The 23,928-nt window shown below is 38.7% G+C and overlaps 1 protein-coding gene across 1 annotated transcript in view; it reads left to right on the top strand.

The window, feature by feature from the left end:
- NT5C2 (5'-nucleotidase, cytosolic II) overlaps nt 1-23,122 on the top strand; it is a 106,896-nt gene extending 83,774 nt beyond the window's left edge. Inside the window, 17 exon segments of the mRNA XM_033184125.1 lie at nt 3,423-3,540; nt 4,325-4,420; nt 4,748-4,771; nt 9,090-9,118; nt 9,121-9,180; nt 9,313-9,370; nt 10,393-10,486; nt 11,419-11,472; nt 12,998-13,081; nt 14,333-14,374; nt 15,847-15,954; nt 16,258-16,324; nt 16,970-17,140; nt 18,685-18,736; nt 19,304-19,364; nt 19,497-19,673; nt 20,374-23,122. Coding sequence (XP_033040016.1) covers nt 3,423-3,540; nt 4,325-4,420; nt 4,748-4,771; nt 9,090-9,118; nt 9,121-9,180; nt 9,313-9,370; nt 10,393-10,486; nt 11,419-11,472; nt 12,998-13,081; nt 14,333-14,374; nt 15,847-15,954; nt 16,258-16,324; nt 16,970-17,140; nt 18,685-18,736; nt 19,304-19,364; nt 19,497-19,673; nt 20,374-20,610 — 1,532 coding nt within the window. The 3' untranslated portion in view covers nt 20,611-23,122.
- The last annotated feature ends 806 nt before the right edge of the window (nt 23,123-23,928 follow it).

The following is a 23,928-nucleotide window of genomic DNA, read 5'->3' on the forward strand; positions in this document are numbered from 1 at the left end:
TTACTCACTGGTTACTGCATTGCTCTATAATTACCTGATTATCTAGCTGGAGAAAATTGCTGATTTAGGGGTGAGTGTGGGTGGGAGTAATTAAGGTTTGTTTTTTGTCTCCCACTCTTAAGGCATATCCAGAAGATTGTCCTTCTGAAAAATTAACAATTGAAAACATTTTATGTGGACCACATCCTATAAGAATAAATGTCAGTAGATTACCCAAATTACTTAGCTATACTGGAATTTTATTTCATTAAATACAGTTTGAGATAAATGGGGCCTAGGTTAGGATTGAGGAATAATTTTCGTTTTATGGAGATTGTACTAAAATGAGATTTACTTGCAACTGGGGTAGGAGCATGGGGCATTGAGGAGGGTAAGGTGAGAGTGGTTATACTTTTAACATAACTCAAATTTACAACAGTAGATGCCATGCCTTTGGTTTTATGATACACCAGCTCTTACTCTGTTAGTGTATATAGTACTTTATTTTTTTAACCACAGTATACATCATATAGATTTAGGAATTCCACACTTAAGTCTTCAACAAGTTTTTTTTAGGGGGATGGGAGAGGATGAGGCAGGATTTAAGGGGAAGAAGGTAATATAGCCAGTTTTGAAAATGTTAGCCATGGCTGGGCGTGGTGGCTCAGCCTGTAATTGCAGCACTTGGGGAGGCTGAGGCGGGCGGCTCACTTGACGCCAGGAGTTTGAGACCAGCCTGGCCAACGTGGTGAAACCCCTGTCTCAACTAAAAATTCAAAAATTAGCCAGGTGTTGTGGTGGGCACCTGTAATCCCAGCTACTTGGGAAGCTGAGTCACGAGAATCGCTTGAATCTGGGAGGCAGAGGTTGCAGTGAGCTGAGATCACGGCCACTGCACTCCAGCCTGGACAATGGAGTGAGACTCCGACTCAGAAAAAAAAAAAGAAAAAGAAAAACAATGTTAGCTAGGGTTAGCGTTGGCATTATTATTACCCTTGTAACAACAAAAGAAATAAAAATGTTTTTTTTTTTCTTTTGGCATTGTTCTGATGAGATGAGACTCAAAAGACCTTAACAATTTTAGGCTTCTGGTTTTCAAATCTGACAAATATTTATTAAAGGATTTTGAAAGCCCAGCTTGCTTTTTAAAAATCTTCAGTTTAATTTTAAAAACGGATGTACACTAATACAAGTTTTAAAGGTACAGGAGGTACATGACAGTCTCCTTCTCTGTCTCTTAAAGGCCACTCAGTTCCCTTCCTAGGAGGCAACTAGTATTACTGTTATATATTTCCAGAAATATTCTAAAGGATTGTTTTTGGGAAGGGAAAGTTGAATCACACTCATTAAAGTATTAGCACCAACTTGGACAGATAGACTAATTGCAATGAAAAATCAGTTTGCGCCATAAGCTAAAGATGTTAATAGTAGATGGAAGAACTATAATAATATAATAATTGCATTATTATGAGATTACAAGAATAGGATGAATATTTTTGCCTCATTTGGCATTTAGGAAACTGGCAGGTCTTTTTAGTTGTTATTTTAATTTTTTAATTTAATTTAATTATTTTATTTTATTTTATTTATTTTTTTTGAGACGGAGTCTCGCTTTGTCACCCAGGCTGGAGTGCAGTGGCCGGATCTCAGCTCACTGCAAGCCCCACCTCCCAGGTTTACACCATTCTCCTGCCTCAGCCTCCCGAGTAGCTCGGACTACAGGTGCCCGCCACCTCGCCCGGCTAGTTTTTTGTATTTTTTAATAGAGACGGGGTTTCACGTGTTAGCCAGGATGGTCTTGATCTCCTGACCTCGTGATCCGCCCGTCTCAGCCTCCCAAAGTGCTGGGATTACAGGCTTGAGCCACAGCGCCCGGCCTAGTTATTATTTTTAATATGGCTTACTCACTCCTGGAGACTGATGGAAGGATGCTTACCTAAATATTTCATTTGGAAGAAACCTATTTAAAGGAGCAACATTTTCTTTTTTGTTGTTTTTGAGACAGAGTCTCAGTCTTTCACCCACTCTGGAATGCAGTGGCTCAATCTCGGCTCCCTGTAACCTCTGCCTCCTGGGTTCAAGCGATTCTCCTGCCTCAGCCTCCCGAGTAGCTGGGATTACAGGCGCCTGCCACCACGCTCAGCTAATTTTTGTGTTTTTAGTAGAGACGGGGTTTCACCATGTTGGCCAGGCTGGTCTGGAACTCCTGACCTCAAGTGATCCGCCAGCCTTGGCCTCCCAAAGTGCTGGGATTACAGGCGTGAGCCACCATACCTGGCTGCAACATTTTTTTTATGCTTGAATTTCAGTAGTAAACTCTAAAAAGTTTTTTCATTATGGAAAATTTCAGACTTATGCAATAGTAGAGAGAACCCCCTAATTGCCTGAAATCCCTGTTATTTGACCTGTAAGAAACTCAATGCTCCTTTCGCAGATAGGGAGAGATTTAGTTTTATATACACAGTGGCATTTTTTTTTTTTTTTTTTTGAGACAGAGTCTCGCTCTGTCACCCAGGCTAGAGTGCAGTGGCATGATCTCAGCTCACTGCAACCTCTGCCTCTCAGGTTCAAGCGATTCTCCCACCTCAGCCTCCTAGCTGGAACAATAGGCAGGCACCACCACACCCGGCTAATTTTTTGTATTTTTAGTAGAGATGGAGTTTCACCATGTTGGCCAGGCTGGTCTCAAACTCCACCTCAAGTGATCTGCCCACCTCGGCTTCCCAAAGGGCTGGAACTACAGGCATGAGCCACCATGCCTGACCAATTCTTCAGTATCTAACTCCAGTTCATATTTAGATTTCCCTAATTGTCACAAACATCTTTTTATGGTTGGTTTACAATGATAACGTGTAAAATACAATTTTGATGGCATACATTGTTAGAGCTGATAAGAAAACAATCTAACAAGTGGAACAAATATGTTGATTGGAGAAGGCATATAAAGCAACTACCCAAGCCAAACAGGAATTCCAAAAATAAATTATTTTAAAAGTTCATTTTGAAGGATTTCTGCAACAATTATGCACAACACCGAAGCTTTCAACATATATAGACCTCCCTTAGTTTTCTGTATGCTTTTATTCTCATGATTAATATCACAGCTATGCATACTCATTTTTTTTTAAACTGTGGGAATGAAAGAATAAAGGGAAAAAATGTTTGGAATAGGTTTCCTGAGAATGAAGGAACTATACTGAATAATTTGATAATTCAGCTTGTTGCTGTGCTCCTGCTATATAATATGACCTATTTCCACAGACTAACAATTGAGTTTTCTAATTACTTGGAGCAGTACAGAACATGGAGTTTGAGGGGGAAAAAGAAAAATGGTAGAATTAGGAGGGGGGAAGAATTGGGAAAGAGCAGAAATTCATTCATTTTCATTCTGTTTTAATTGGCTGTTCTTTCTGGTAACTAATGAAAACTTCCTCTTTGTGCAGTATACAAGTCTCCGGAGTATGAGTCCCTTGGTTTTGAACTTACTGTGGAGAGATTAGTTTCTATTGGCTATCCCCAGGAGTTGCTCAGCTTTGCTTATGATTCTACATTCCCTACCAGGTAATTTTTAAAGATATTTTTGGATTAAGACTACTTTCTTTACCCCTCAAATTAGACATTCCAAATTCATCCTTAATAGCAACAACAAAAAACCCCCAAAAAACATTGAATAATTCTTTGTTGTTTTTTTGGTTGGTTGATGTTGATTCTAAAATTACCATGAACTTTTCATATACACCATATCTTGATGTTCCTGAATTAAGCTCATTTTATTGCAACTGAGGAAGACCCACTTATGGGTGAAAAAGGAGATTACTAAAACTGATGGGTAGTAATGACAGGTGGTGCTCTTCGGGGCTGTTGGCAAATAGGTATGTGTTTCTCTAATACACTTAACATGATAGAAGCTTGGCAGTTTCCATTTCTGGATTTGATAGGGAATCTTTAAGATTAAGAAAATGATGTTTACTTGAGATGCTATCATATATATCCCACATACAGCATCTAATGGAGGAAGATATAAGCCTTCTCAGTTGTCCAAGAAAAAAGACTATGTTTTAGAATGGTACCAGCTGTGTAGTAAGAGGAATTTTGTTTATATCTTGTTTGATTAAGCATTTATTCCTTATAGAAACCAATTATGATTATCTGTCTGGACAGAGTCAATATTTTTTAGTTGCTTTAGAATTAGTTTTTAAGATTTTACTCCTTTTAGCTATATTAGGACATACTTGAGTTGGTACAAAGCTTGAATTAGATGAGGTCGGTTCATGATGATTAAATAATACTAAAATTATTGCCTGTATTACTTTGCATTATCAATCATGTCTTCATTTTCACATAGGGGACTTGTCTTTGACACACTATATGGAAATCTTTTGAAAGTCGATGCCTATGGAAACCTCTTGGTCTGTGCACATGGATTTAACTTTATAAGGGGGTGAGTACAAAGAACCTTTAGCCTCTTTCTAATGTTAAAGTCAAACAATGTGAAGATGACATCATCTCCCCAGATGTAATATATTTCCCTATTACTTTTCATCATTAAAGAGCAAATTCCCTTACATAAGGTTAGTTAACAGTCATTTATTAGGCAGTTGGAACCCAAACTGACATATAGTTAGCAATTACATTTTGTTTAAATTAAGTGCCTTCCAATTGTACAGCATACAACAAAACTAATCTTGAAACTTGCCCAGAAGAACTTATTAGTAGTTTTTGACTTATTTGAAATTCTAAGATTTTTATTTTCTTCTTTCTAATACAGTTCTCAGGTAGCTGTTCAAAAGAGGTATGTATATAAAAATGCTTTGAAAATTTTTAAACTACAGCAATTTAAATGATTAAGAGATTTTTAATAGCCAATATGTTTTTTAGATTCTAATGAATCTAAATTTTGAATCCTGACATTTGATTGGGTCATTAAAAAAATTTAAACATAAGGTTAAAATGAATATGTGGTAATAATATTTAAAACAAATAAGGATAAGCTTTATCTTTTTTTTTTTTTTTTGAGATGGAGTTTCACTCTTGTTGCCCAGGCTGGAGTGCAATGGCACGATCTCGGCTCACCGCAACCTCCGCCTCCCAGGTTCAAGCAATTCTCCTGCCTCAGCCTCCCTAGTAGCTGGGATTATAGGCATGTGCCAGCATGCCTGGCTAATTTTGTATTTTTAGTAGAGACGGGGTTTCTCCATGTTGGTCAGGCTGGTCTCAAACTCCCAACCTGAGGTGATCCACCTGCCTCGGCCTCCCAAAGTGCTGGGATTACAGGCGTGAGCCACCGCGCCTGGCAGAATAAGCTTTATTTTCAAAATAAAAATATTTCCACTATTGTCACTAATTTGAACTTTTTACCCTAGTAAACAGCAGATGAAATTTAGTTAAAACCTGCTATTTTTTTGTGTGAAATGTCCCAATATTTTCTTTAAAAAATCATAATGCCACAATTTGACAACTTCTGTAGCTATAGCTTTACAGTTATACATTTCCTTTACTGTTATGCTACTTTATTATTGACATTGTATTAAGGTCAGAAAAACAGCTCGTAAAACTAGAATAGGATGTGTGTCAGTCTCTCATGTAATGTTTCCACTTACTATTCATTCTTAATGGCAGAATAGGAAAAACACTAGGCTACATTGAAATGTTTAAAAAGACAATATCTTTTTTTGTGATAAGAGGCACAAACCAACTGAAATTGTACCAGAGCTTCCTATAGATTTGAGGTCACAGGATGCCCCTTAGAATTGAAGTATCTGATATAAGACTCTTTAGTTGGCATTACTGACATTACACAGGCTCAGAGATTTCCATGTATACATGAGAACGGTGTGAAGTAAACACCCATCTTGACACATCTGAGCAGGCCAGTGATTACATGCACATTTCCTTCACTGTTTTTATGATGGGGTTTGTTCAGGATCCATGAAAATATCAGGAAACAGGATTTAGAATATGAAGTAATTACAGGTTGTACTAGTAAGCTATTTCATGCACAGATACTGTCATCATAACTCAGAATCTCAAGATGAACCAGGGTTCTATTATGTCTAAAAAGGAATTTTTGTATTATGAGGGAGGGGTAGGCAGAGAAGAAAAGAGAAGCAGTTGGATAAATTAGTACTACGATCACATTTACTAACTCAAGATCAACAGACTTCCTCTATTCCCCTAAATAAGCCAATAAGGTTTCCACATAGCTCTTTTGCTAATGCATTTAATAGTTTAAAAAATAAGTCATTTATGAGTAAATGCAGAATCATTCAAATAGCACTTAGCACTGTGCAGTCTTTAAACAGGAAAACTGGCCAGGCACAGTGGCTTATGCCTCTAATCTCAGCACTTTGGGAGGACAAGGAAAGAAGACTGCTTGAGCCTAGGAGTTCCAGACCAGCCTGGACAATAAAGTAAAACCCTGTCTCTACAAATACCAAAAAGTAGCTGGGCATGGTGGTGCATGCCTGTGGTCCCAGCTATATGGGAGACTGAGGCAGGAGGATTGCTTGAGCCCAGGAGGTTGAGGCTGCAGTGAGCTGTGTTCGTGCTACTGTACTCCAGCCTGTGCAACAGAGCAAGACCCTATCCCCCCCCAAAATAAATTTATAAAATTAAAATTCCCATTAAAAAAGAGACTGAAGATAGAGGAAAAGAAAGAAATAGTTATCAAAGCTATTACAGTGGTAGACAGGGCTGGAAAAGAAGGGCTCCTTCAGGCTTTGCTCATAAGTTAGGACCTTATATTTTGATAAATCTTTATTCTGTGGGTCACAGAAAGTTAGTAGTAATCTTTGCTATAACTCTTTTCTTCCCATTCCAAGTGTAGCATTTCTTCTTTTATGATACATTTCCTCCCCCAAATTGATTTTTATTTTAAATATATACCAGTGTGATTTGACACTGAAGTTTACAATGTAATTGCTAACTATATTTTTAAATCAATTTGGGTTCTAACTGCCTAATAAATAACTGTTAACCATCTTTATGTAAAGGAATTTTCCTTTAATGATGGAGGGAATAGGGAAGTATATTGTATCTAAGGAGACAGTGTCAGCTTATTAAACCTGACTGAAGAAAATATATTTTTACTGTTACTTTCCACCTTACTTTTATTAAAGAAAATCTTGGAAAGCTGGAAGATGAGATACTCTACAAAGTTATTCATTATTGGGAGCTCTCATCTCAGAAGAGTGACTTAAGACAGGGAGCTAATGTGATTTTGTATGTCTAACTGAAGTTTATGCCATTTGTAGTTAAGAAACCCAAGCAGGAATTTATCCAGGTCACTCTGCGTGTGAACTTTAAATTTGATTTCCTTTATTTAGATTGTTAATCTCCATATATTCACTGTCAGAATTGTGCATTTTTATATTTTAGTATTTTTCCCTTTGAGTTTCTCTGAAATGTTTTCTTTTAGAAGTGTTTCTGCATCTTTCACTGGCTTTTTTTCTTTTAAACCCTGAATTTTCTTCATGGTTCTATTCTGTCTCCTCTTCCTTCCCTGCACACTAAGTGGCTTCATCTCCTCTAATACTCTTCATGATTCCATCTAGTATCTGTACGTAGATGATCTCAGTTATCTCTCAAGTCCGAATCTCTGTTTTAAGTTCTTGACCTTTGTTTCTAGTTGCCTGATAAAAATCTGTTTACTTCAAGCTTAGTATCACCAAAATAGAACTACTCTTACATCCCTTGTTATTCAGTTTTCATATTTCTGTTCATCGTACCAACCACCTCTCAGAGACACCTTAGCATGGACATCATCATCTTTGACTCTTAATGTCCCCCCAGCCAAATCTGCTCAGTTTGCTGGGTCTTATTTTACCTTGGTAATCTCTCTTGAATATATGAGTGAGCTGAGATCACGCCACTGCACTCCAGCCTGACTGACAGGGTAAGACTCTGTCTCAAAAAAAAAAAATTCTAGGAGTCAACTGGGTGATTCTGCGTTGCACAGCTGTCTCCACGCTCTTTCACATGTCTGTGGTTAGCTGCTGGGTAACGTAGCATCTAATCTAGAATGGCTTCGTGCACATGTCTGGCATTCGCAGGCTATTGGCCAAGTGCTTCATTTCTACATGTAGCCTTCTATCCTCCAGCAGACTATCTCACTCTCATGCACGTAGTAGTCCGTGGTTCCAAGTGCTGCAAGAGAGATTAAGCTTCAATACACAAATGTTTTTCTAGGTCTCTGCTTGGATCTCATTTCCTGCTATACAAGCCTGTATTCAAGGATAGAGAAATAGACTGAGTTCTAATGGGAGGAGCCACAAAATTGCATCACAAAGAGACAGGAAGAATTTGTGGCCATTGTTGGAGTGCATCACATTGTCTTTCCCTGGTTTATCCTAAAACAGCCACTAATTTAATTTTTTTTTACAACTCAGCCCTGATGGGAATATCCCTCTGCTTTAAAACTGTCAGTAGTACCCTCTTGCCCCTAAATGGTGTAGGAACAGTAGTTTAATCTGCCTCAACCTATCTTTCTAGCTTAATTTTTCTCTGCTCCCCTTTCTCTACCCCAACTGGACTAGTTTCACAACTGGTCCACCTAGCATTTAAGGCCCAGGTCATATGCCAGCACGTGCATGAATCCTTCCTAGATTTTCCTCTCCTTAGTCCTCACATTTGCTTCTCTCTACCCCTTAAGTTGAAATGGTGTTCCCTTCTTTGGTTTTCTCATAAATTTTTGCACCTCTCTTGTGGTAGTTGTGATTTTTTACTGTATAATTATATGTGTATGTGACCCATCTCGCCTACCACACTGACAACTCTCTTAAGAGCTGGAACCTAAGCTGGACATCACACCTGTAATCCCAGCTACTTGGGAGGCTGAGGTGGGAAGATTGCTTGAGCAATCTTCAGGAGTTTAAGTCCAGCCTGGACTTAAAATAGCAAGACTCTGTCTTAAAAATAAAATAAAATAAAATAAAATTGAAAAAGAGCTGGAAACTGAACTCATTCATCTTCATAGCTACCCATGCTTAATATTCAGAATCCTGTCTTGCACATAGCCATCAAAATATTTGAGTTAATTTTTGAATAATGCAATTTCCCAATTATTATAATGTTATTTTAAAAATCATTTAATTTTTAAATTTTTCTTTCAGACCAGAAACTAGAGAACAGTATCCAAATAAATTATCCAGCGAGATGATACTGAAAGATTTTACATTCTGAACACACTATTCAACCTACCAGGTAGATTCATTCTATGCTTGTTTATACTGATGCTTTCCCTTCTGTGACCATTAGTCTCTGCTCAAGGGAGATAATGAAGTAAGTTTGAATTATTTCATTATAGCTTATGAGTATCTGTTCTTCATTTTTCAGAGACCTACCTGTTGGCCTGCCTAGTAGATTTTTTTACTAATTGTCCCAGATATACCAGGTATGTACATACTATAATTTTTTTTTTTCCAATTGATTTTTTAAATTAATGCACAGGGTTTTAGAGAACTGGCCATTGTAGGTCTTTTCTGCTTTTCTAAAGTGAATTTAGTGCTAGTGAGAGATGCCACATTGCCAGCCTGAGAGATGGGACAGCACCAGCAGCTCCATGCAGGCTCTCACCTCCCACACGGCCCCTCTCCTTGCCAGTGTGCTGCAGCCACCACTTCTGATTGGCTTCTCCTGGGAATGAAGACGGCCAGCAGAGGTGCTAATTGTGACAACTGAGTGGGAGGTTTGTGTGATGATTATCTGTCCAAGCAGAATTACACTAAAACCCCCCAACTCATTTCACAGCAGCTACCCAGGAGCCATTCAGGGATGGTAATTTCATTTCATTTCCAGGCCCGGCAAGATTTGATTAAGGAATAAATACTGTGTATCTTACCAGAAGTAAAATTTTGCATAAGTCTTAAACAAGTTATCCTCTTCCTTTAGGGTTCATTATATAGCCAATACTGAAAGTTTAGCCATATATACCAGAGTTGGCTAACTTCATATCCTCTTTGGGCTTTATCTACTTGAAGACACTAAATTTGGTGGAAAGCTGAGTCACTGAGCTAAATAAAAAATGGACAGTACCTTTGTACTTAGGGACAGTGTCAGAAAAGTCATGGTGGAAAGAACTTAAATGACCAATTTTAAGTTTTAAATGTTTCTTCAACCTGTTTCTAAAAAGTGATAAATAAAAAAACCTGATATTTTTGGAACTTTGGCCTTTTAGCTTACATTCAATATATTCTTCCATCACTTTGTATTTGTTCACAATTATTGTATTCCGTTGAACACTATAGCCATTTCTGGTGGTCAAAGTGGACTTTCATTAGGGAGTAATTATTTTCCTCATTAGCCACAGCCTTTACCCATGTGATACGGAACCTTTGGGTCCCCTGGGAAATTTTTGACATATATTTTATTGCCCTGTTTTGGATCCCCTGTCATGTTCTTTTTATCTTTCTGTAGTTGTGAAACAGGATTTAAAGATGGGGACCTCTTCATGTCCTACCGGAGTATGTTCCAGGATGTAAGAGATGCTGTTGACTGGGTTCATTACAAGGTACCTAGAAGCTGTTTCTTCACCGGCTCACTTTCTGGCATGTGTTTTATGGCCTGGCATTAACTTTCCAAATGGAGCAGAATATTTCCTTTTTTAAAAAAAAGACAAAATGGATTTGCCCCCTAGTGATAGCTCTCTAGAATACATACGTTCTTGTCTTTGGTCTTGGAGGTAATGTTTATCTTTCCTCAGTGATGGTGTTTGGCTTCTGGATTTTATTTTAGTTTGCATTTCTCAAACTTAGAAGAGGTTTTTAGTGTATTACATTATACTTAACATATCCTTTGTGGATGACAGTGGTCCATTTTTTTTTGTCCAGATACCTCCCACCTGACTACTAACATTAATTAATATTAAATTTACATTTATTATAAACGAATAAAATATGAAATGCCTTTTAATTTCAAACTTGAAACTTTTATATTTTGAAGACAAATTTTAGAGGCAGGGTTGCAGCAAATCATACCTGCTACTTTTTTCTGGCCTTCTGTAGTTTGTCACTTTTCTATTTTGATAAATCCTTAAGAAATGCATTTAGGGCTGGACATGATGGCTCATGCCTGTAATCTCAGCACTTTGTGATGCCGAGGCAGGTGGATTGCTTGAGCTCAGGAGTTCAAGACTAGCCTGGGCAACATGACAAAACCCTGTCTCTACAAAAAATACAGAAAATTAGCCAGGCGTGTTGGTGTGGACCTGTGGTCCCAGCTACTTGGGAGGCTGAAGTGGGAGGATCACCTAAGCCTGGGGAGGTCGAGGCTGCAGTGAGCCGAGATTATTGCACCACTGTACTCTAGCATGGGCAATAGGGTGACCTTGTCTCAAAAAAAGAAAGAATTTGGGTTGATTAGTAAACACCATTTTTCTTATAAACTACATGTTAAAAACTGATTTTGTTCTTTTCTTAATTCCTTTTTTTTTTCTTCCCCTAGGGCTCCCTTAAGGAAAAGACAGTTGAAAATCTTGAGAAGTATGTAGTCAAAGATGTAAGTAATATAGGGGAAAATAGATCTGCATAATAGCTCATTTTACCTATTAGGGAAATGAATAACAAGCTGATTTATAATGAAATAGACAAAGGAAGAGATTTGTCTTGGTATAGTATGTGCCAGATATAATCACCAAGAATATTCAGCTAGAGCATAGGTCTTAGTAGAGTTTTTCCATTTCTTGATAGGCAAGAAGACTCAGTATTTCATTTGTCCATTTAGCTTCAATTATAATAGCAGTTAGAGGTTTACTGTATACACATCACCATGCTAAGTGTTTACATGCATTATGCCATTTAATCTTCTGTATGACCCTGAGTTAGGTATTACTGTTACCTCTGTTTTATAGATAACTGAGAAATAGAGGGATTAAATAACTTGCCAAAGGTCACACAGTTAGTAAGTAGTAAAGCTGAGTCATACCCAAATTATAACTACTACACTAGATCATTTCAAAAATGTGCATATATGTTACTGTTATTTAAAATGCCTTTAACCTGTCAACAGAGAGTAATAAGGAAAGCTTTAAATACCTTAAAAGGCAATATTGGGAAACCTGATAAAATTTTTTTAAAATTTGTGGTTAATAGTATTGTACCAATGTTAATTTCATACTTTTGATAATTGTACTGTGGTTATGTAAGATGTTAATATTAAGGGAAACTGGAGGAAAAATATATGGGAACTCTACTTTTCACAGCTTTTCTATAAGTCTAGAACTGTTTTAGAATAAAAATTAAACACACATAGTGCCCCAAGATGACATACTTCTTTCTTTTCCTACAGAGTAAAAGTAGCAGAATACAGTATTTTCTCAAAGTACTGTGGTAAAGATTTCTTGTTTTCAGTTTTTGTGCCTCCTATTTTCACCCACCTCCCTTATTTCAAGAAAGAACACTGAATGGGGAGGGTCCGGGAAAATTTGAGTGAAGGAATGAATCTATTTGCTATGAGAGAAGGAAAAGGTATTTTTCTTTCCAGGCACGTGAGGGGTTAGAATTTCCTCATTTAAGTGCACATGGGTGTGGGTATTTCTAGGTAGCATCTGCACATGTCATTTCATTCTGCAAGGTGTTTTATAAAACCATAGTATACACACTGAAAGCTATATCTGATACTCTCTATGTAGAGCATGTTTAAGTCAGCTTCTCCTGATCTCTAACATACTTAGAGAAATCTAATCACATACTTCAAGAAATCTCAAGTTAAGTTAATTTAAACTCTTTCCTGAGGCAGACATCATGAGGAAGGTAGAGATATGTTGTTAACAGCCATATAACCCTGATAAATTTGTGTATAATTTTACATGTAAATCTATTGTATACACTGTGTATACTACATATGTTAATACTTTACTCATTTATGGTGATAATGTGGGATTTTAAGTGCAAAATTCCGAAATCAGCTAACCCTTAAAATGTTCCCCCATTCCTGTTGTGCACAGAAATCCAGTATATGACAATTCCAAAGTATAAAGATAAAAATGTTTTTGTGTTTCACTCATTATCCAATTACATTTCAGGGAAAACTGCCTTTGCTTCTGAGCCGGATGAAGGAAGTAGGGAAAGTATTTCTTGCTACCAACAGTGACTATAAATATACAGATGTAAGTGCTTAATGTTTATATTTGTTTATTTATTCAGTGGAATTATTTTGGCCTAAAGAACTGTGAAGACAATGAGGAGGATAGACGTTTATTAAGTGAAAGTAGTTTCTTGCCTTCTCATTTTCAAACAGTAAAAAGGCAAAAATATACAGGATAACAGTGGTTCTTAAATTTTTCTAGAAATTTATTTTAACCATTTTCACGGATTATGATTGGCTACTTGAAAATTTTAATCTTGGGGTTATTTAAAACATTTGTAAAGATTAAATGGCTTTTGTGTCTCTTTGGAGCATCATTTCTATAAACTTGAGCATCGCATCCCTTATTGATGTGTATATATGACTTACCTGCTGTTGGAAGACCTGCAGCAATAGATGGTGCACAGATGTTTCGGCTCTTAGCCATCAAAATTTACTACTTTTTTTTTTTTTTTTTTTTTGAGACAGAGTCTCACTCTGTCACCCAGGCTGGGGTGCAGTGGTGTGATCTCGGCTCACTGCAACCTCTGCTGCCTGGGTTCAAGTGATTCTTCTGCCTCAGCCTCCCAAGTAGCTGGGATTACAATAGGTGCCTGCCACTGCGCCTGGCTAATTTTTTTTTTTTTTGTATTTTTAGTAGAGATGGGGTTTTACTTGGACAGGCTGGTCTTGAACTTCTGACCTTGTCATCCACCCACCTCGGCCTCCCAAAGTGGCGGGATTACAGGTGTCAGCCACCGCACCCAGCCCAAAATTTACTACCTCTTAAAAACAATTTTTTCCCATGATTAAAGCATGTGGAAAAACTGATCTAATTCCTTAACTTCATCTTACTTTGCTGAGACACAAGTTTATAGTACTAGCAAGAAGTTCCACTTCCCCCAATTTGCCGCCTGTCTCGGCCTCCCCAAGTGCTGGGATTACAGGCTTGAGCCACCGCGCCCGGCCAGGTTATTTCTGTGTGAGTCATTAGTTTTCTCTGTACTCCTACCTCATATGCTCCTTACCTCCAAATGTGTGTTCAAAAACATCTTCCAGAGGAAGTATGTATCCTCCCTGAGAATGTCAGAAGCCTTTTTTTCTTTTTGGTATATGGTAAAGCATTAATTTCTGGCTCCCACTGCCATGATTTCATAAAATTTAGAGGAAACAAGAATGTGGTGAGTCCTATGTTGAAGAAGACATGTTTTGTGAAGAGCTTGTAATTTCTTTAGGTTATATGCCTTTTGCAAAAGTAGTATATGGACCTTATGTTAAATTTTTTTTTTTCCAGAAAATTATGACTTACCTGTTTGACTTCCCACATGGCCCCAAGGTATGTGACTCAGTAGACCATTGCTTTAGTAATAATGAATGCATTTAATCATTCTGGAATATTAAGGGGGAAACAATTGGTCAGAACCCACCCAGAAAAGTCCTACTTTTTAAGCCTATTGTCTAATCTTCATTAACATTAGAATCCAGGAGCTAGTAGAATTTAAAGTCAAATTGCTAATTTAGAGTCCACAACTTGAATACTTAGTAGACAGAAATAAAAGGGATATTCATGTGATATTTAGTAGGATGGGATCGGAATAATTTTATGCCCAAGAAGTTCTATGCAGAATTAAGTTTGTGTGGCAGTGAAAGGAATTTTCAGGTTGTGGAAGATATTTGATTAAAACAGAAAATGTATGTATATTCTTGACAACTTCTAGATTTTGTATTAGTTGTTGCTAAGTTTTTGCCAAGACAGCACTTAACCTTGATATTTAGCAGAGAAGTCTTCATTTCTGCAAAAGGGCTGCATTTAGGTTTAAGGAATACTCCTTGCAACTTAGTCACATACTTAAAGAATTTTAGTCCTAGACTTTAGTGAATAAACATCAGCAAATCTGTTTTGAGAACACCTGAAATCACAGGGTGCAGTGTCCTTCAGGTTGGTCTTAAAAGGTTAATGCCAGGGTTCCATTTCAGGATAGTCATGATTTTAATGGACATAACTCATTATTAGTGTTGTGATTAGCTTACATTATGACCCAAAACCCAGTGTATACCTAGAGCCATCATTCTGAGAATGTAACCAGTAAAATCTCCTACTAGTTCCATGTTAGTTTGTATACTTGAGCTCTGATGCTGATCTCCCTCGCTCTGAATCTGTCCCTTGGGTATTGATTTGCATCTCTCCCTAGCTCTTTTGAGCTCCTTTTAGCAAATTTCAGCTGAGCACACTTTCATATATTAAAGTGCTGTAAAATAAGTTATTGTAGTTTAGTAGTAGATGAAACAATTTAATGTGTAGAATACAGTTATTTATTCTTTATACCTTGTCTGCTTACCAAAGGATATGGCTTATAATACATAGACAAAATACTTTTTTTTTTTTTTGAGATGGAGTCTCGCTCTGTTGCCAGGCTGGAGTGCAGTGCTACAATCTCGGCTCACTGCATCCTCCCCCTCTTGGGTTCAAGCGATTCTCGTGCCTCAGCCTCCCAAGTAGCTGGGACTACAGGCGCCTGCCACCACGCCTGGCTAATTTTTGTAGTTTTAGTAGAGACAGGTTTTCACCATGTTGGCCAGGATGGTCTTGATCTCCTGACATTGTAATCCGCCCACTTCAGCCTCCCAAAGTGTTGGGATTACAGGCATGAGCCACCACGCCTGGCTGACACAACAGCTTTTTGAAAAATAAAATAGTGGGATCTTCTGGCTATACTTAGTATTTTTATATTCCTTGCATCTGAGTTAAATAGTAATGCCTTAAAGTAAGGAGTGATGTTTCAACTTTTGCTGTTTCTCCTTCACCAGCCTGGGAGCTCCCATCGACCATGGCAGTCCTACTTTGATCTCATCTTGGTGGATGCACGGAAACCACTCTTTTTTGGAGAAGGCACAGTACTGCGTCAAGTGGATACTGTAAGTCATGAGGATGATCTGTCTGCTAGCACACTGTCCTTAATGTTTCTCCTTTCCCCACTCTTACTCTCTGTAAGGAAACAGGAATTTTTTTTATTAGCCGTATCTCTCTTTTGAAATTAAGAATTTTGGTCTTAACTGAAGCAGCCAAACAAACCCACTAATTGAAAAGAGTAAGTGCCATTCATTTGGCTGTCTGACCAAATAGCACTGGTGGTGGGGGGTGGGGTGGGAGGGTTGTGGGGTGAGGGGAGGATTGTGACAGGATGATAAAGTATTACAAAATCCATATTCTTCACACAGAAAACCGGCAAGCTGAAAATTGGTACCTACACAGGCCCCCTACAGCATGGTATCGTCTACTCAGGAGGTAAGTCACAGACTTCCCTTTATTTAATGTCTTTGCTCAGCCCTCACTGTGAAAGCTTTGGTGATCTCAGCAAAGTGCCACATGTACTCTTTAGTGGTCTAAGATGTCATCTACTGAAGGTAAATAGTCACCTCTTAATGCAATAGGAGTCTGGGTTTGAGCAGTTGTTAGTATATCCTAATGAATCTGATTTTCACTAAAATCATCAGTTTTCTTTTTTTTAAAATCCTATTGGAGGCTTTTCTCAGTGCCTGGAATCACTTGGGGGTACTTCTCAATGTGTTCTCAAGGAGTTTCATGGGTATAGGTACATAGTATGTTGGAGTTAGAAACAGTTGAATAAAGCCAGCTTAATGGCAGATTTGTGATGAAATTGGCAGTGGCTCTTTTCAAGGTTAAGCTGAGGATGTAGTTTTGTTGCTCTTGGATTTGGTGATCAAGAGCTCTGGTCAGCACAGTGGAGCTGAAGGCCTTGTCTTAGAAGGCAGTAAGAAGAGAATGGTGAGTCTTTTGTCTTTTTTTTCCCTAGACTGTTCCTCATACAACTATAAGAACAAAATGAATCATAGTATTTAATGGTTGAATACTATTAAAAGACTGATTTTAATATAGAGACAGTTTTCTCATTGTTCACTCTTGTTTCAGGTTCTTCTGATACGATCTGTGATCTGTTGGGAGCCAAGGGAAAAGACATTTTGTATATTGGAGATCACATTTTTGGGGACATTTTAAAATCAAAGAAACGGCAAGGGTGGCGAACTTTTTTGGTGATTCCCGAACTTGCACAGGAGCTGCATGTCTGGACCGACAAGAGTTGTAAGCCATTTCTTAAATCTTTGATGCAATTTATATCTAAATGACCAGCTTTAAATCAAGTCCTCTTTGATAAACCATTACTTTGTATTCAGGAAGTCAGAGGTGGTCAAAAGGTAGGCCTTGATATTTGGATACTTCCTTCCCATAGAATATTCAGCTATTTCACAGAACTCCAGAATTTGAATAAATATGAGATGTTATCTTGTTTAACCTTCTTGACTCTCTTCGAGGTTAAGTATAGAATGTTGGTGTCTTGAGTTGTGTTACAGTAACACTTTAAGTTGTGAACTGGAGCTCACCTTTTCCTCTGTGGTCCCATATTTCCCCAACCATGCCTAGCAGTCTCAGTCTCTTTGCCAACAGCCCATATCTGTGATTCTGGGGCAGTGATGGCTCTGAATGTTAATCACCTCTGGTATTTTTAATTGACTTTTCTGAGATCTAGAGAATGAAGCTATATTGTATTCTTGAACTAAGCTACACTGTGTATATGCAGTATATACACTATGCTGAATTAAGTTACGGATATAGTTCTGTAAAAGTGTTTGATACACAAGTTCTCCAGCCAGCCTTGATGCTTATTACCTGCAGCGTAGTGAAGGTGACTCCGGAAACTCAGCCTGCCTGGGGTAGGAGCCCTGGCTCCATAACTTGAAATCTGCATGCCCTTAGGCAAGTTAATGAGACACCCTGTGCGTTAGTTTCCTCAAATGTAAAAATGGGGATAATACCTACCTCCTAAAGTTGATGAAAAACGGAGGCAGTATGTGTATAAAGATAGACAGACATGACAGCCTTTCTCAACCAAGGCTCCTCATCTGAAACACATAAAATTATTACCATTATCGTTATTTTACCTTTCCAACAGCTGAATACAGAAAATTACTTGAGTAACACTTTTCTCAATTCTCCTAAAGATGGTAAATAGAAGAAAATGTGTTATATATACAGTAGATGAAGGAGGGCTTGTCTCGAGGAACCCAGGCTGACAAAGGCTGCAACACACAGGAAGCATGCTGTAGATACTGGCTGTTGCTGTTGTTATTGTCTGTACTATGAGTGGGATTTTCTGCCTAGTCTTTCATTCACATTTGCAACTTTCTGCCTATGAAGTTTTGGAAATCTAGTTGATTTAGCCCTGGACCTGTGACTCAGGACAAGTCACCTAATTCTCAGTCTTTCATCTGAAAATGGGACTGTTAACATTTGCTTAGCTGACTACACCTGAGACGGTGTAAATTCTGATATTTTTACAAGCTCAGAATGAGCATGCAGCTGGAAGGGAAAGTTGTCATGGTTTTTAAGCAGGAGGAAAGGCGGTTAAAGAGAAGGTGATGGTGCTCATCTGTTGTCAGACTCCAAGTGGGTATCAGTGGGTTATCCTGAAGAGGGGAAGAGGAGGTCACTATACACTCCACCTAGAGCACGTTAGTGACAGGTTATACTTTTCAGTCACATCTGCAACCTTTTAGTTTTAACAGCAGTTAAGAACTGGGTGCTTATTCATTTAAAATATCTTCCTTTTCCTTCCAAACCTTAACTAGCACTTTTTGAAGAACTTCAGAGCTTGGATATTTTCTTGGCTGAACTCTACAAGTAAGTTTTCTAAAAATTTCTTTCCTAAAAACTTCTTTAGGAATCACTTAGGTATAAAAAATGTTCTTTCCAGGCCGGTAATCCAAGCTATTTGGGAGGCTGAGGCAGGAGAATCGCTTGAACCCGGGAGGTGGAGGTTGCAGTGAGCCGAGATTGCACCATTGCACTCCAGCCTAGGCGACAAGAGTGAAACTCCATCTCAAAAAAAAAAAAAAAAAGTTATTTCCACGCCAGGCGCGGTGGTTCACCCCTGTAATCCCAGTACTTTGGGAGGCCAAGGCAGGCAGGTTACTTGAGGCCAGAAGTTTGAGACCAGTCTGGCCAACATGGTAAAACCCCGTCTCTACCAGATATACAAAAGTTAGCTGAGTGTGGTGGCACATGCCTGTAATCTCAGCTAACTATTAGGGTGACTGAGGCAGGAGAATTGCTTGAAGCTGGGAGGCAGAGGTTGCAGTGAGCCAAAATCACACCCCTGCACTCCAACCTGAGTGACAGAGTGACATTGTCTTAAAGAAAAAAAAGCTCTTCCCAGAGATTTTCACCGAGTTTTTCTTTTATCTTTAGGCATCTTGACAGCAGTAGCAATGAGCGTCCAGACATTAGTTCCATCCAGAGACGTATTAAGGTATCCAAATGGGATTTGGGAGAAAACTTGGGAAATAAGTTTAAATGATTTTTTTACAGAGACTGGCATTCAACTACTGCTCCATAAATATTTGTTGAATGAGCCAAGAATCAATCTTGTTCTTTGTTTTAGAAAGTAACTCATGACATGGACATGTGCTATGGGATGATGGGAAGCCTGTTTCGCAGTGGCTCCCGGCAGACCCTTTTTGCCAGTCAAGTGATGCGTTACGCTGACCTCTATGCAGCATCTTTCATCAACCTGCTGTATTACCCATTCAGCTACCTCTTCAGGGCTGCCCATGTCTTGGTGAGTTAAGGCTGTAATTGACAACCAAGATGTACTCTAAGTCCAGGGTCAGCAGCCAGCTTTGTGAGATGGCACAGGAGCTAGTTTGAACATTTCTTTCTGATGTACAGAGCCCAGGGGCAGGTTATATGGTTGCATAAGAAGGGGTCTTTGAGAAAGTAGAACCAATATTGGAAGTTACGGAGTATAACTTTACTCTCTCAAGTCTACTCTATTAAAAGCTGTATGTGGACCAGGCATGGTGGCTCATGCCTGTAACCCCAGCGCTTTGGAGGCTGAGGTGGGAGGACTGATAGAGCCCAGGAAGTCGAGGCTGCAGTGGGCTGTGATTGCTCCACTGTACTCCAGCCTTGGTGACAGCAAGAGACCCTGTCTCAAGAAAAAGAAAACGTGGTTTTTACGTTCCTATATTCTGATCTGTTTCAGGACTAATTTGTTTTTGCTGTAAAGTAGAAGATAAACTTTCCATCTTTTCCAATTTCTGGCTGCAGTAGACAATATGGGCACCAATTTGAGGGGCAGGGAGAGAGGAAGACAGGCAACTATAAGTAGTTCTGTGAAGATAAGTCTATATTGACTTGTCCTGTGGTCCATTATAGATGTAACTGCATGGCCACGTAATAGAGGAGAGGGGTTAGGATTTGGGAAGTAACTACTTTGTTCTGCCTGCTCTCTGAGCCTCTAGCTTTTTTCTATCTAGATGCCTCATGAATCAACGGTGGAGCACACACACGTAGACATCAATGAGATGGAGTCTCCTCTTGCCACCCGGAACCGCACATCAGTGGATTTCAAAGACACTGACTATAAGCGGCACCAGCTGACACGATCAATTAGTGAGATTAAACCTCCCAACCTCTTCCCACTGGCCCCCCAGGAAATTACACACTGCCATGATGAAGATGATGATGAAGAGGAGGAGGAGGAGGAAGAATAAGGAGGAAAACCAAAACCCTGAGCACCCATTAAACAAGTCCTGGCAGGACTCGCGGGAACAAATGATGTCCCTGTTAGGGTTCTACTGGGTGGGGAGGGAGGGGGCTCCATGAAGGTACATCTGAAAAGTTTCTGAAGATTTTATTCTTATCATAGATACTTGTTTTGGTTTTGTGTATCTGTACTCTTTGCAGATGGTCCAAAATTGTAATGGAGTCTGTATTAGAAGAAAATAAGGGTAAAATCAGGCTGAACTGCATGTATATGGCTCCATTGTGGCTTGTGACACTTTTTAAAAAATCATCCATATGTCAGTGTATCTGGATACACGAGGAAAAGGAGAAGAGTCTCAGAGTGGAACAGAGTGGGAAGAGGTGATCTGTAATGTTACAAATTGTGCTATTACTCCAAGATCCAACTTTTTCAGTGCATTACATGGTCTTGTATAACAGTGGAGAAATGTATTATTTCCATGATCAAATGTAGTCTCTGTTGAGGTCAAGTTTCCTTTTATAAGCCTTTAAGCCATCCTCAGTGACTCTGGCAAGGCTGCTTCTCTGTCACTGGCTTTGCACAGAAGTATTCTCTACTTGCTTTATTCCCTCTATTTTGAGGGAAAAGACAGTATCCTTATTACTGTTTTTGGTTTTTGTTTAATAGCACAAATGCTTATTATTTGTTATCCAAAAACAACCTTTTTCTTATCTGTGCTAAATCTGTAGAAAGAATTTAGCTGCAAGCGGACAAAGGAACAAGCCCCCAGAAAAGAAAGAGAAGAACTCCCTTTTTATACTACAGAACATTTGTTAGTGTGGGCTATATAGCTGTGGCTCATGCTACCCAAATCCAGATTTCTTTATCCTCTAGAGTTGACTGCTGTATATTAAAGTTGAACATCAGAGGATGGGAAGAGGGCTCTGTAAGCCAGAACCTTACTAAAGTAGAGGGCACAATCAGCGTGAATCAATTCACTTCAGAATCCCAAGTTGAGACCAGGCGCGGTGGCTCACCCCTGTAATCCCAGCACTTCGGGAGGCCAAGGCGGGCGGATCACCTGAGGTTGGGAGTTTGAGACCAGCCTGACCAACACGGAGAAACCCCGTCTCTACTAAAAATACAAAATTAGCCAGGCGTGGTGGCGCATGCCTGTAATCCCAGCTACTCAGGTGTCTGAGGCAGGAGAATCACTTGAACCCAGGAGGCGGAGGTTGCGGTGAGCCAAGATCACACCATTGTACTCCAGCCTGGGCAATAAGAGCGAAACTCCATCTCAAAAAAATAAATAAAAATCCCAATCCCAAGTTGAAATCACTTCTTGTTTTAAACAAGAATGAATTATTACTGTGTATGTTAGGGTATTAAAACTGTTTCACCAGTACAGTGAAAGTTGTTTCAACATTTTAAACAGTGGTTATAGACTCTTACTTTAACCATCATATATTTGCTTCCATACTTGTCATTGGTCAGTAGGGGAGGGTAGATTAGCTGCTCCAGAATTCAATAAAGTGTAATATTTCTAATGGTGACTTTGACCTATTCTGTAGCACAACTGTAATAGCTATTGGTCTTCAAGTGGGTTTAGATTTGGTGTAGTGACGTCAGTTTGATATTCTCTTCTTTCAAAGGAAATATATTCAAGAATTGTTACATTCTAACATGATTATATTCATGGTGCTTCATAGGCCTCACAATTTTTTCACAGAAAGATTTTTGGAATAGGACTGTAAAGTAAGGCTTTTAAAAAATCATTTTATAAGCAAGGAACACAGCCTGATAACTTAGTCAAGGATATACTGTCTCACTACTTTGGATATATATGGCTTCAGATTAAGTCATCCAAGAAACATACATTCTAAATGGTATCCATTGGGAATATATGCCCCTTTAAAAGAATCAGGTCAGAAATGCAGTAACAATTAGACTGTTGCCCATGTTAGGAGACTGTGTGGTCATCCTAGTTACTAATTATTCTCATTCAAGATGGAGATGTTGCCCAGTTTTACATAGTCAAGTTTTCTTAAACCCAAATAATTTATAAGTAACTTATTACATCTACAGAGCTACCTTATTATAGTGGTACATTCACATATTGTCCCTTTTAGAGCAAGGACCACATGATTGCTTTGCTTTAATTTACCACTTTTTGTATTGCATCCATATAAGAGTGTCTTACTAGCCAGATGATTCCATGGCAAATGATTCTCTTGGGTCCAAAGATCAGAAAGTGAGAAGCACACAGCTGGAATAAGCAAGAACTCAACTGCTAGTCACAGCTCTCCGTAGGACCACCAAAACGTGTGATTAAAGAGTTCTAGGATTCCGTAAGACCCAGAGCAAAGTGGTGCCTCTCTGTATATTATTAAGAGTGTGCTGGGAAGTCAATGGTCCATGGGTAGGTAGGGCAGCTGTAATTGGGCTTTTTAAAACAAATTACGAGTTTCTCTCTGTTGCCAGTAGTTAAGGAAGCCGAACTTAAAAGGTCTAGTTTTTTCCTTAAAAAAAAAAAAAAAAAATCCTGAGGAGTTTTACACCATGAGAAGACCATTCTGCCATCTCTTTTGAGAATTTTTTCCCAGGCATTTTGAAAACACTATTTACAGGCATTGTAGAACACCAGGCAACCCCTTCTTGAGTGCTAGACTGAACTTCCAACCTTACAGCATGTACTAACAGGGACCCTAGCCTCCCCAGCAGCTGGTCAGTGGTACAGCAGACCCAGGCCCTGCTGGGTTTCCTTGGGGAGAGGAATTGCCCAGTACATTCATTCATCTCTGCAGAGATAGTGAAAATTCTGATGGTGTACTTCAGAAAAGTTGGTCACAGCCAAGAAAGTTTAGTGTTCTACTTAGACCTAAGATTTTTCTCTTGCTATAAGCATACCTCTGCTGAGACCTAAAATAAGGCAAACCCTTCAAGCTATCCTTTCTAAGATACTTTTAGAAGTGGTTTTTAATAGAACTACAAATCCTTAAGTCATGTTAGCATTGTTAAGAAATCACTTTAAAAAGCCACATGCAGTTGCATGTCAGACTTAAAAGTATTTTGTCCATGTTTAGGTATTTCTAAATCAGATGTATTTATTTAAGAAATACTTTGTCAACAACTTTAAAGCCCAGCGATTTTTCCAAGGCTGCCTGGTCATTTTAAAATAAATACTCTGCTTATTCACCACAAATAGCCTGAGACAAACAACTGCATATTTAAGTCTGTATTAGGGTAGGAACCTTATCCACATTCCATGTTATGGAAACTATTTAATCTCTTTGATGGTGGGAAAAATGGTTAACTATGATCTAGCTATTGCCATACAGTTAACGCT

This window comes from Trachypithecus francoisi, unplaced genomic scaffold (assembly GCF_009764315.1).
Source record: "Trachypithecus francoisi isolate TF-2019V2 unplaced genomic scaffold, Tfra_2.0 Contig01579, whole genome shotgun sequence".
Taxonomy (NCBI): Eukaryota; Metazoa; Chordata; class Mammalia; order Primates; family Cercopithecidae; genus Trachypithecus; species Trachypithecus francoisi.